This window comes from Giraffa tippelskirchi, chromosome 5 (genome assembly GCF_054371585.1).
Source record: "Giraffa tippelskirchi isolate mGirTip1 chromosome 5, T2T-mGirTip1v1.2.pri, whole genome shotgun sequence".
NCBI lineage: Eukaryota > Metazoa > Chordata > Mammalia > Artiodactyla > Giraffidae > Giraffa > Giraffa tippelskirchi.
Genome location: NC_137279.1, coordinates 158,060,546 through 158,073,864, shown reverse-complemented (window position 1 = coordinate 158,073,864; position 13,319 = coordinate 158,060,546). Strand labels below are relative to the sequence as shown.

General features: G+C 36.8%; 1 protein-coding gene across 5 annotated transcripts in view; it reads right to left on the bottom strand.

Moving 5' to 3' along the window:
• Window positions 1-13,319, bottom strand: part of DOCK7 (dedicator of cytokinesis 7) — a 191,952-nt gene that overhangs the window by 76,172 nt on the left and 102,461 nt on the right. For all 5 annotated transcript variants that reach the window (XM_081486625.1, XM_081486620.1, XM_081486621.1 and 2 more), the window contains exons 20-22: window positions 9,483-9,714; window positions 6,750-6,914; window positions 4,868-5,037 (exon numbers count right to left, since the gene is read on the bottom strand). In XM_081486625.1, coding sequence (XP_081342751.1) covers window positions 4,868-5,037; window positions 6,750-6,914; window positions 9,483-9,714 — 567 coding nt within the window. The remainder of the gene's footprint in view (window positions 1-4,867; window positions 5,038-6,749; window positions 6,915-9,482; window positions 9,715-13,319) is intronic.

Below are 13,319 nucleotides of genomic sequence, written 5' to 3'. Positions count from 1 at the left end.
AAGCTTTTAAAGCAGCATTCTGGCTGCTACTGTGTGAAGTGAGTATAGGCTGAAAGCACAGAAACCCATCTTTAGGGCTATTACATTAATTCAGGAAGAGAAGATGGTAATTCAGACCAAATGGTAGTATTAGAGGTGGTAGGAAGTGGCTCTACTTTTAACATATGCAAATCTGAACAAAAGGGTTTTAAAAATGAAGCTGAGTTTGGAATTCCAGAGAGAGATTTGTACTTCAAATGTAATTTTTGTTAACTATCACAATATAGTGATACTTAAAACAGCTGGACTTCATAAGATCACCAAGTGGGGGAGTGAAGAGAGAAAAGAAAACAAGACAAGAGGACTAGAAATAAGGACAGAAACCTGGGGCAATTCCAAATTGAGAGATCAGAAAAAAAAAATCTACGCAGGAGACTAAGCAGGTGCAATATGTAAAGAGGAAAATCAAGAGAGTGTAGTGCCCCGCAAACCAATTAAATAGAATAAATCAACGAGGAAGGAGAATTACTGTGTCAAAGCTGCCGTAAGATAGTGGCTCAGCGGCTTCCCTAGTAGCTCAGCTGGTAAAGAATCTGTCTGCAATGTAGGAGACCCCAATTCGATTCCTGGGTTGGGAAGATCCACTGGAGAAGGGATAGACTACCACTCCAGTACTCATGGGCTTCCGTGGTGGCTCATATGGTAACGAAACCACCTGTAATGCAGAAGACCTGGATTGGGAAGATCCCCTGGAGGAGGGCATGGCAACCCACTCCAGTATTCTTGCCTGGAGAATCCCCATGGACAGAACAGCCTGGTGGGCTACAGTCCATGGGATCACAAAGAGTCGGACACAACTGAGGGACTCAGCACACAGCACAGCCAATGCAGGAGATGCAGGTTTGATCCCCTGCAGGAGAAAATGGCAATCCACTCCAGTATTCTTGCCTGGAAAATCCCATGGACAGAAGAGCCTAGGAGGCTACAGCCATGGGATCGCAGAGTCAGACACATGTGAGCAACTGAGCACACATACACATTAAGGTAAAGTAAGTCAAGTGTTGAGGTTTAACCATCAGATTTAAGAATATGGAGGGCCTAGAGAGCCCTGAGAGCATTCAAAGGGCAGTATGCATGGAAGATCAAAGAAATATGCTTGAAGTAGGGTAATGGGAGCTAGGGCTTCCCTGGTAGCTCAGATGGTAAAGCGTCTGCCTGCAATGCGGGAGACCTGGGTTCAATCCCCGGGTTGGGAAGATCCCCTGGAGAAGGAAATGGCAACCCACTACAGTACTCTTGCCTGGAAAATTCCATGGATGGAGGAGCCTGGTAGGCTACAGTCCATGGAATTGCAAAGAGTCAGACACGACAGAGCAACTTCACTGGAATGGGAGTTAAGAGCTTCCCTGGAGACTCAGTGGGAAGGAACCCACCTGCCAATGCACTTGACACAGGTTCTATCTCTGGGTGGGGAAGATCCCCTGAGGGAAGGAAATGGCAGCTCACTCCAGTATTCTTGCCTGGGAAGTCTCATGGAGAGAGGAGCCTGGTGGGCTGCTGCACATGGGGTCACAGAAGAGTTGCTATGACTCAACAACTAAACAACAACAAATAAATGGGAGTTGAAGAACAAGAGTAAAAGAATTGGAGACAGCAAGTATAGAAAACTCTTTTAAGGAATTCTACTATAAAAGGTAGAAGAGAAATGGTGAAGAAGCTACTAGAAGAAATACTAGAGGAAAAATTTTTTTAACAGGAGAAATAATAGCATGCCTGCATGTGGATGGGATGATTTAGTAGATGGGGAGAAACTGAAGATGTGGGAGAGAGATAAACACTGTTGGAGTGAGGATCCTGAGTAGGTGAAAGGGGATGGAAGACTGTATACAGAGGGAATGGACTTAAAGAAATGGGCAGGTCATCTATGACAAAGATATTAGTAGCAGGTAGTAGTAGATGGTAGTGGTTAAGGAGATGTGATGGTTAAGGTTAAAAAAGTTTTCCTCTAATTACCTCAATTTTGTTAATGAAGTAGGAGATCAAGTGAGAAGGACTGGGGGGGAGCTGTTAGAGGATCTGAGGTAAAAAAGAAGGCATGTAACCTTTTTCTGGGACAATGGGAAAGTAAGTGGAATAAAGAAATATATTACAATTGTTTGATAGCATTAAGGGTTCTCTTAACCTCAAGAGAGCCTTTAATTTCAAATGAGATCAGTCATCATGGCATTTCTCAAATCATGTTTAGCAGCATAGGCAGTCAATGAAATTCAACTACAGTTTGAGGTTTGGACAAGCAAGTAAAATGAACTGAGAGGAAGATAAGGGAACTGAGGTCTGTTTATAAAGGTAATAATTATAGTGACTGCTCATGGAATTAAGCCGGCTAAATTGGATGAAAGAACATTAACAAGGTGCTGCCGCTGCTGCTAAGTCACTTCAGTCGTGTCCGACGCTGTGCAACCCCAGAGACGGCAGCCCACCAGGCTCCCCCGTCCCTGGGATTCTCCAGGCAAGAACACTGGAGTGGGTTGCCATTTCCTTCTCCACTGCATGAAAGTGAAAAGTGAAAGTGAGGTCACTCAGTCATGTCCGACCCTTAGCGACCCCATGGACTGCAGCCTACCAGGATCCTCTGTCCATGGAATTTTCCAGGCAAGAGTACTGGAGTGGGTTGCCATTGCCTTCTCCATTAACAGGGTGAGGTACAGTAAAAATATCTTACCATCAAGTGACTGGAGGTTGTAGAGTTATTGTTGGAGTTGGGGTACTAGACAGAAAAATATGAGCTAATGATTAGAGATCAAGATGCATGAAATTGAGATTATGAGGATTAAAGTTATTCATCATGAAAAGACCAAGGGTACGACCATGGCTAAGGCAGCATGAAAGACAAAAGTCATTAACGAAGAATTTCTTGAATTTCCAAGTCAACAGAATCAGAATAAATGAAGAGTAGGTATAAATAAACTTCAGATTCCTTATAATTTTTCAATGAGATAAAAGTTATACACAGTTATTATTAGGGATTATGACTAAAGGGTAGGCCAAAATGAAGGTACCTATCAAAAATTTTGTAAAAAAAAAAGAACACAGAAAAAAACATTTAAATAAAATTTGATTAGGACAATACTATACTGTCATAAGAGAAAGTCTCATCTTATAATGGCTTTCTCAGAAGTTTCCATATATCATAATATCAGAAGCAAGTTTATATCATTATTATGTTCCATTTTATGAGCCACTTGAAAAAAGGCAAATAATCATTCCAATATATGCACACCTTTGTTCTAAATCGTGATGTTATAATCTATCAAACACATCATATTAAAGGAAAACACTAGAATTATGCTAACTCTTATAGAAATTAAAAGATGTTTCAAAAGTAGAACCTTGAGGAAAATAGTGTCTATAGCACTTTAACAGAAAAACCTCTTATAATTCACAAACGAAATTCATTCTACTGAAGAATTGTACTTACAGTAAATTATGTTAAGTGTTACTTCTATTACAGTGAGAAAAGATCAAGAATGAAGACAAGGATAAAAAATCTTTTCCTAGACATAGAAAGATATGTGGGGAGAGAAAAGCTTTCTCTTTAGCAATTAGTAATTGTTACTCTGCAGGATTCATGTACATACATCTGTACAACACAAAAAGTGAAAGTTTGTTTAATTAGAGTAACATCTATTTGGATCTTTAAATTACTGAAATTCACATTTATTTTTTAAATTAAAAAGGTACAAAATATTCTTTTCACTTTCTCACTGACCAAAAATTACTTTAAAAATATATTTTTGGTCTGTGAGAAAGTACTTTAAAGTTACTTAAAAGGCACTTCAAAATGAGCAATGATAGTTTATTAGAAACTTCTGAATGCAAATTTCTGTAACTGTATAAATAGATTTTAGTAATTCTGATGTGTTTGATCAATATCCAAGTATTTCACATAACAAACAAGCTCAGATCATTTTTTTTTTTAAAAGTCTATTATAGCTCAGACTAAGAGTTAAACACAGACTGCAGAACATTTACTAATTCTTTCTCATATCCTAATCAAGAGACTAAATGCCAAAGAAAAGTTGGCTATGATTCTATTAACAATGGTGTCTTCCTCCTTTGCAATAGCAAAAAATCTACTTAAGATGGTTTGTTCAAAACACAACATAATATGATTACTTGGCCTCAATCTTACTGCTCTTTTTTCCACTTTAATTTTCAAACTGAGATTTTTTTTTACTTTAATTATAGTAAGGCAATGACTACTTGTTCCTTAAGTATATGTGAGGGGGGAGGTAGTAAGGATGGATGCTTAAATAAAATATGGCTGGATCTTATACTGGCCAACCTCTCCCTTGTTGTCTGGAATAATCATTAACCATGATTAACTAAATCACATTTTTCTAATCCTGGAGCACCTTACATAGAGTTTTCTATGTGAAATATAGCTCTATTACTAATTAATTGTTAATCACTATTTTTGATATTTTTAGAGAAGGGAGACTCATATTTCTAGTCAGTAATATGGTCCCACTGGACAGTAGTCACAGGTCTCTTAACCCTGTAGAACACCAATATAACCATTTTTCACATGATGATCAGACAGACAATAAGTTGTAATGTGACTAGTCATTCCGGACAAATTTTGAATTTGGCAGATTTTCTTAAGCATAGTGCACAAACTAGTTTGTAATAGCAAGCACATTAATAGAAACATCACTTATCTGTTCACTGATAGAAGAGAAGCATAAAATTTATTACTAATTCAAATATATTTTAAAATTCTTATTACTAACTCAGATACATTTTAAGAATAAAGTAAAACAATTGGATAGTTCTCATTTGTTCATGAACTGAAAACCAAATTTATAGATGTATATCTTCAGTTTACCTTACTGCCAATGATTGACCGTACTTCATCATCTGGGGACGTGGGAGTTCCAGATATATCTGGGTTACTATTACTAAGGCTCCGAGAACGATTTAAATTAAGGCTTGCAGGTCTCACAGCAGATCTAGCCATTGTGGCGTAATGTACTGATCCTCCCAAACCCCCAGGACCTAGAGTTGTATGTAAAATAGCACATAATTAAACAAACAGTTAATCAAGAAAGGACCTGAAAAAGTCTCTTCCACCTTACAAAATTCCATAAAGATCATAAATTGCTTTTATTTCTAAAAAAAAATAATAGAAACAAGAAAACCACTCCAGACCTCATGAGAGCTATACAAAGATAATTTTTTTACAAAAGCTGACAAAACCCTGTGAATTATAAATACAACCATTATCTCTTCAATATTTCTACATTCTATATTACATATAAAATGAAAAACAACAGTAATAAGAAACATACACAAACGTCATTTCACTTATATATGAGGGTATCTAGGACCCAAAGTGCTCCAGCTAACATCTTTTCCTTTTTTCCCACCCCCCCCTTCTCTGCCCCTTGACACACAGTCATTAAGAGAAAGACCGAATTTACCGTTAGTAACTCTTAAATGAAGCTATGGCTATATTTCTATCTTCATCACTGATAATTTTAACTACAACAAAATAGCATCTTTATAACATACATACATAAATATATATAAAGATAATTTTCCTAAGAGCCCAGGTTATACCAAAAAAGCAAAGAACCCCTTTTCTGTCTCAAATCAAGCCTGATACCATCATTCAACCAGGATATATAAATATAAAGTATCCAACAACTGTAACTCCATTTCTGATTTAAGGAAATCTTTCTAAGTGTCATATTTGCAAATGACATAGACTTGTCAACTAATTAATTTATAGTCTTCAGGTCAACATGTGAAAAAGACATTTTGTAAAATCTGTGAAACTCTAATAATGTACTAAATGAAACAATAAATAGAGCAGCATTACATATAGTCCATAATCACTTATATACTCAGAGACAAATTTAGAAATTAAGATAGGAAACAATGAACAAGATAACAAGAGTCAATCAGTTCTCTTTTTGCAATTAATAAAATGCACTATAACTTAGATTATTATACCTAGCTTTCCGAGTGAATGTCAGAATTTCTTGTCATCATTATTTATGTTAACACTGACAATAGCTGAAAAAGGGCACTTACCATTTTCACTAGTGATGAACAATGACTCTTACAGACAAATATGTAAACAAGTTGAAAAGTATGTACAACATAATCATTAACTAACTAACTAAACAATCAAAGGGTGATTAAAACACTCAGATATCCCCCTACCACCACTACCACCAATGTCATATAAAACACAAGTAAGTGACTACTTTGGGCTCTAGTATCCAGAAAGGCTATATTATTTTATTGACCATGAAGAGATCAGAACTTTTCTAGAGGATCATCCTTTATATCACTGTAGGTTTCACAAGGTTATCAGGAAACTACTGAGCCACCATATTTCTTCTTTAGTGTCCAATAACACTCTGAATGACAAATATAACATTCTATTTATCTTAACAGGAAATGAGAAATACTTCCAGAAACAGCAGTTATTTTCAAGGTTCATTTCCAAAAATTAATTCAACTAAGATCTCTCTAATTCAAATTAACGGAAGCTGTACAAATAATGATGCTTTAAAATGTAACCTGTTTATCCCTTTAACAGTAGCTAGCAGCCCACGGCACTCAGCAGGCATTCAACAAATGTTTGTTGTTGAATAAATGCATCACACCATACACTTCAAGATTATTTCAATCCTGCTTATAAACAATAAACACATAATCTATGCAAGATAGTTTCATAGTAAAAAAGAATAAAATACCTGGTGATGGTGAATTAGGGTAAGTGTTTGGCAACCGAAAAACATAATAGATATATGATGCGAGAAGGCTGTTTCTGCCATGCTGATCATGATTTCCTTCCAAGTTTTTGTGAAGCCGATTTATAATTGATGCCATAGCTTCAAATGATGCTTGACCTAGATTAACTTTTAAGAAGGAAGAAAATATTTTTTGCACTAACTTTTTTTGATTGTAAGTTATAAAAACATCAAGGTTTTACCTCCACTGTATACATTAAGTATAGTGACTACACACAGTAAGTGTTTAAGATGATATTTGACATTAATTTTATGATCTCTATTTATATTGTATTAACTGAGTCAAAAATATTTCTCTCAACAAAATGAGAAAAATCTACTTTTACTAATTTTACAGGAAAATTACCTGGTTTTGCTTACTCCAAAAAAAAAAAAATCATCGAACAGGTACCCACCATTTTGTAAAATAATACAAACTATATGATAAGAAAAAAATCTATCTTGTTAGAACCTTTGAGAAGTAACTTCTCTCTTTAAAGATGACACTGAGAAACTAAATATCATACATTAAGCACATTGCTTTTGCTTAAAAAATAAAAATTAGCAATAAAAGTGGATTGTGAAAATATTAACAAGAATAGAGCTGATAAGCTACTTAACTGAAAACAGTATCTGTAAAAGGATTAGAAGGACAAAAGGGTAGAAAACCAGTATGAGGTAAGACCACTGCACATTAAATGCCAGGCTAAGTAATACCTACTCAGCCATGCAAGTCAGTATATAACAAGAAATTTGCAAAAACTGGAAAATTCTGATAGCACAGTGAATAAATGGATAACCTAAACAGCCATTCTGAGCAACAGAGCCTCACATTTTATGATTTATTTCATCAAGACAGGAATTTATGAACAGATAATGAGGCCAATTAAGTTTTCCTAAAAGTGGAATAATCAGACAGAGTGGTCATTTAGGAAGATTAATCTATATATACTGTACTAGAAGAGAGACTAGAGAAACAGAGAAATTAGAGAGACAGAGACTAGAGGGCCAGAGAAACCTAAGCAGGCTTTAGAAATCCTACCTGTGTTCCTGGTTGACTCCTTTTCCTTTTCCTTATCGTAGCTATTTTGGAGGAGGGTATGGCAACCCATTCCAGTATTCTTGCCTGGAGAATCCTCATGGACAGAGGAGCCTGGCGGGCTACAGTCCATGGGGTCGTAAAGAGTCAGACACGACTGAGCGACTAAGCACAGCACATCGTAGCTATTACAAACCATCCTTCTCAAAACTAGGTCCCCTTCACTCCCTTCTCAGAAAATCTTGTTTTTATGTCATACTAGAAATTTATAAAGCATGAAAGTCCTGAAGTTTTTACTATAAATGTATTAGAATCTGAAACAATTTTTAGTTCCTTTCCAAAGGAAGCAGTGCTTATCTCCTAATAAGAATGATCTATCCACCTTCATTTTTTACTTATAAGCATGCTTCACTAATTGAACCCTTGTGCACCTCTATACAGATTCTCAAAGCATATGACTCTTTGACCAAAATTATTCTTACTAATCTCACCAGTGAACATTTCTTCAGAATAGTAAGAAAGAATGGGACTTGGAGTCAGTTGCTTGGGTGTGAATCCTTGGGCAAATTTTTAAGCATATGCTCACCATTTTATTCATGAAATCATGAAATTTATACCTGTATCTAGAGTTGTAAAGATTTCATACACTAATATAAATAAAAGTATGCTATGCTTAGTCACTCAGTCGTGTCCGCCCCTTTGTGACCCCATGGACTGTAGCCCGCCAGGCTCCTCTGTCCATGGGGATTCTCCAGGCCCGAATACTGGAGTGGATAGCCTTTCCCTTCTCCAGGGGAATTTTCCCAACCCAAGGATCAAACCCAGGTCTCCCACACTGCAGGCAGTTCTTTTACCAGCTAAGCCACAGCTGTACCAGTCTTGTACACTATACACATACTGTTTCATCTTCCAGGGCTAATTATTTACCTGTCAGACTTTTACTCATCTTTAAATGCTCAACCTAAAATTTACCTCTACTTACAAGTCACCATAAAAACATCTCAAAGAGTTGAATACTCCTCTCCTTTGTCTCACCTCTTAATTCAAAATTTCTATAACAAGTTACCTGAAATTTCTTACAAGCTCAACTACTTTGCAGGATTTGGATGGACACTGTTAGCAAAAGTAAAGGAATAAATCTTGGGAAAAAGGCAGGAAACACGAATATTTTTCCTTCTGGAACAAGTCACAAGAAAACGAAGATAGAGATTTTGAGTTACTGAAGAAAATATCAGCTATAGTATATAGAGGATTGCAAATGAGTGAAAATATAGATTATAAATCCTATACACAAGCACAAATGATTTATCTGTTGCATGTTTTCTTAACTAGTCTATGAGATCCATAAAATCAGGAACCTGCCTTGGTCAGTGCCCATCAATGTATAGTACATATTAAGTGCCTAATAAATATTTGGTGACTGAATAAATATTTGTTTTCATAATTTGAATAGAGGTCTATATGGCACACTTTAAAGAAACAAAGAAAGTTATTATTTTCCAGCATTAGAAACAAGTAAGTAACAACCACCCTCGGCCCCCGCCCAAATCAAACACAGTCCTTACAGAGATAGCAAATAGGAATCATGGTTCTATTTCTGTAAAAGTCAGCAGTGTCAAATGATAAATTTCATGAGTCCCTAAACATAGGTAAATTACCTATTTGGCCAGCAATGACAGGAGGTCTAACAACTAAAAGTATCAGTTTATCAAGCAGGAGATGAAGAAATCGGACCACTGGTTCCAACTGAGATGAATTCAATGCTGAAATACTGCTCTTCAATTCATTTTCTAAATTATTTTCCATGATCCGCATGTCTCCAATTCGGACTGGGAACATGTGTTCATCCAGAGCATTTACCAGAGCAAAAAACTTATCAAGATAAGGATCCTAAAACAAAGAAGGAACAGAGGCACTAAACAATCTTAGCTTTGTAAATACTCCTAACTATGGACTACTAGTATCTCATATTAATTGATAACACAAAAGAGTACACATTGGTATACACATCGTTTCCAATTACACAGTATTCTATTCTCATCTATTATTATAATGTAGCTACTTCAAATACTATTTAACTCAAAAAAAAAAATCTATTGATATCAGGATTTTTTTCCAGTGTGAGTCTGCCTTATTGTTTTAGAGCTCAATTATTATGGCGGGTGTGTTAGTAACCTACCTGTGCCCATGATTAATTTATTACCTCTTAGCTCCATCCAACCCCTCCTCCCATCTTTTCCACATTTTGCAATCCTGGACCTAGACTCTTCAAACTACATTTGTCCTTTGTCAGCTGGCTCGTATTAGGCTCTGACAACAGAGGGTATGGGAAACAGTCTTGCCAGGCTTGAGGAGCTGGAAGGGAATCTTCTTCTCCCTGTTTGCTTTCCTGATGGCGGCGAGTGGATGCGCAAGCTACGGCTCAGAGGTGAGGGTCGTGGGCAGCAGGGGTGGCTCTCCAGCTCCACGGCAGGTGCCCTCTATCCAGTCTCCTCCACACCACAGTACAGCAGGTGCAGTGTGACTGTGGCAGCGGTGTCCCTCTTCAGGGGTCTGACTCTCACCCTTCCAATCTTCCTCTAGGTCTCCAAGTTCCCTCCTCCCTTATCACGCTCTGTAACTGCTCTGTTACAGATTCTCTTTTAACTTATTTATGGAGTGAGTCACCTCTAACCTAGTTAACAATTATTTATTTACAGATTTTCTCCATTCCATTATTGGCAGTTTCCATCTCCTGACTAAATCCTAACTGCTATTCTCAAACCTCTTTCTGCACTGACAGAACCACAATCTTTATTTAAAGCAGTAATGTGCCTGCTCTTCGAGCTTTCTTCATGTCTATTAGATGACCACATGCTATCATTGTGACCAATGAGATGTGAGAAAAAGTCTACTAAAACTCCAGGGAGACTTTTAGTAAGTTAACAATGAAAACAAACTGTAAGAAAAGGCAGTAATGCTAAACAGCTTTACATTTATAATCTTAATACCATTTTAATTTGATATGTTTTAAATAAATAAAAATAATTCTATTGAACTCTGTGTATAAATTTTGGTCAATTTCAAAGAGATACAAATGAAGTACAAAACATTATAAAAAACACTTACTGTCTTCAATTGAGCCTTTTAAAAAAGATTATAATACATGATGCAATTATATTACATAGCTGTAAAATTTATAAACTTTTGAGTTTCACTCATATCTGAGACTGTTAGGATGCTACACATTACACCCTCCCAGTCTATTCTTCTTCTACTTCTATAGATTCAAAATCATCTATATGAAATATTTTGCCTGAATCGTTCTTTGTTACGTTCAAGGCAACACATGTATTGCCTCCCTAAAAACAAAGTTGGAAGTAAAAGACACATTACCAACACTGAAAAAAGAGAAAACTAACAATGATTATACGATTCAAAGCAAACACAAAAAATAATGTGTTTGTACACTTAAGAAGATATCATGTGATACTAAAAATAATTTTATTACGGGAAGCAATGTGTTTCAACAGTTTACTATAATGCCAACCTTCTCATTATCAGAAGAGTAAATTCTATAGGAAACACAAAAACACAGGACATATCTAGTAACAGAAAAGTAAAAACTCTACTGGAGCATTATTTTACTGGGATCTACCTGTGGAAAGCTAAATAAAACATATATACTACCTTTTTTGCTGTTGTTTTAAAATATAATATAGAGACACTCTGTCTTCTTCTCTGTCTGTCTTCTCTATCTCACTGTGCAGGGAAGAGTTAACATAGCAAGCTTAAGACTGCTATCATTTCAAAGGCCTGATTTCAAGGTTGGCCCTTGGCTGGCATCAGAAACTTGGATATTAGGAGGGTTTCCACCGACAGGAGAATGCTCACTACACCTAAACTGTTTGTGCAAGCAATATAGTTTATGCTTAATACCTGCTTTCATTCTATGAATCTAGCATTTTGGTATGTGTTAGGCTGTGGGTGTCTACGAGACAAGCCCTATGGTAAAAACTCTGGGAACTGAGCTTCCCTGGTAGACATTTCACATATGCTGTTTCAACTTGTGCTATGTGACTCCACTAGGAGAAAACTCTTGAAAGCCTGTGTCCTATTTCCTCCAGACCGAACCTCTTTCCCCTTTATCTGATTTTGCTTTATGTCTTTCACTAAAATAAATCATAGCCGTGAATATACTCTCCACTGAGTCCTGTGAGTTCTGCTAGAAAATCACAGAAGTTGAAGGTAGCCTTGGAAACCTCCGCATACCCTTTCAAGTTGGAGAACCCACATATTCTATTTTAAACATCCACCTCTTCTCACTCTACATTTTCTCCCTGGAAAATCATATTCACCAGCACAGTTTCAGCTATCACATTTATTCTGTTACCTCCCAATCCTAAACTCATTCATCACAAGTGCCCACAGGACATCTTCACCTGAAGTGCACAGGCACTTCAAACTCAAAATTAAACTCCTTATGGTCCATAATTTCACTCCCTTGGTATGCTCCTAAATTTACTTCTCTCATGTTTACTCTTAAGTTAGAAATCACCATCCACCCTAAATTCTGTGACATTTAAGGTTGTTCATAATTTTTTATCAGCCTGGTCTTCTATGTTCATGTATCATGATTTTCCATGCATTTTAAATTGCATTCACAACAGATTACCTGCTCTTGCTTTATTTATTTATTTTTGGCTGCACTGGGTCTTCATTGCTCTGTACACACTTTCTCTAGTTTTGGCGAGAGGGGGCTGCTCTTTGTCCTGGTGCACGGGCTTCTCATTGCAGTGGCTTCTCTTGCTGCACAGCCAGGCTCTAGGTACACAGGCTTCAGTAGTTGTGGCACATCAGCTTAGTTGTGGTACACCAGCTTAGTTGGCATGTGGAATCTTCCCGCAGGGATCAAACCGTGTCCCCTGCACTGGCAGGAAGATTCTTATCCACTGTGCCACCAGAGAAGTCCTGCACTTGCTTTTCATCAACTGCACTGTCTACCTTCTCTCTATATATGATAAATATCTACTCACCAATGCAATAACTCAGTTCCCAGCAAAACTGACAACTCTCTGTACTTGAAAAAATTTAGTTCATATATCTAACATAATACTGGCTTTACTGTATTCTAATTATTTTTGCATTTCCCTCTATTTCACTGTAAAGTCCTTGAAAGGAATGCTCACTCTTTCACATGTAACAACATCCCTGACCACATGGAGCTTACAATATAATGGGAGAAAGAACATAAACAAAGGATATGAATGCATATATATGCACATGAGAGAAAGAAAGAGTGAGACAAAGCAAAAGTACAAGAGCATGCAAGTGAAAATAACAAGCAGTAATGAGTGCAGTGTAAGACAATCCAGAGTTATGGAGCTGCTATGTTTAAGAGTCACATATAAAGGCTTCTCTTTATGAACAGAAGTCAAATGAATGTCAGAGGAAAAGCATTCCAGTTAAAAAATGAGTAAATACAAAGGCTTTGAGAAGATCTTTGCACATTCCAG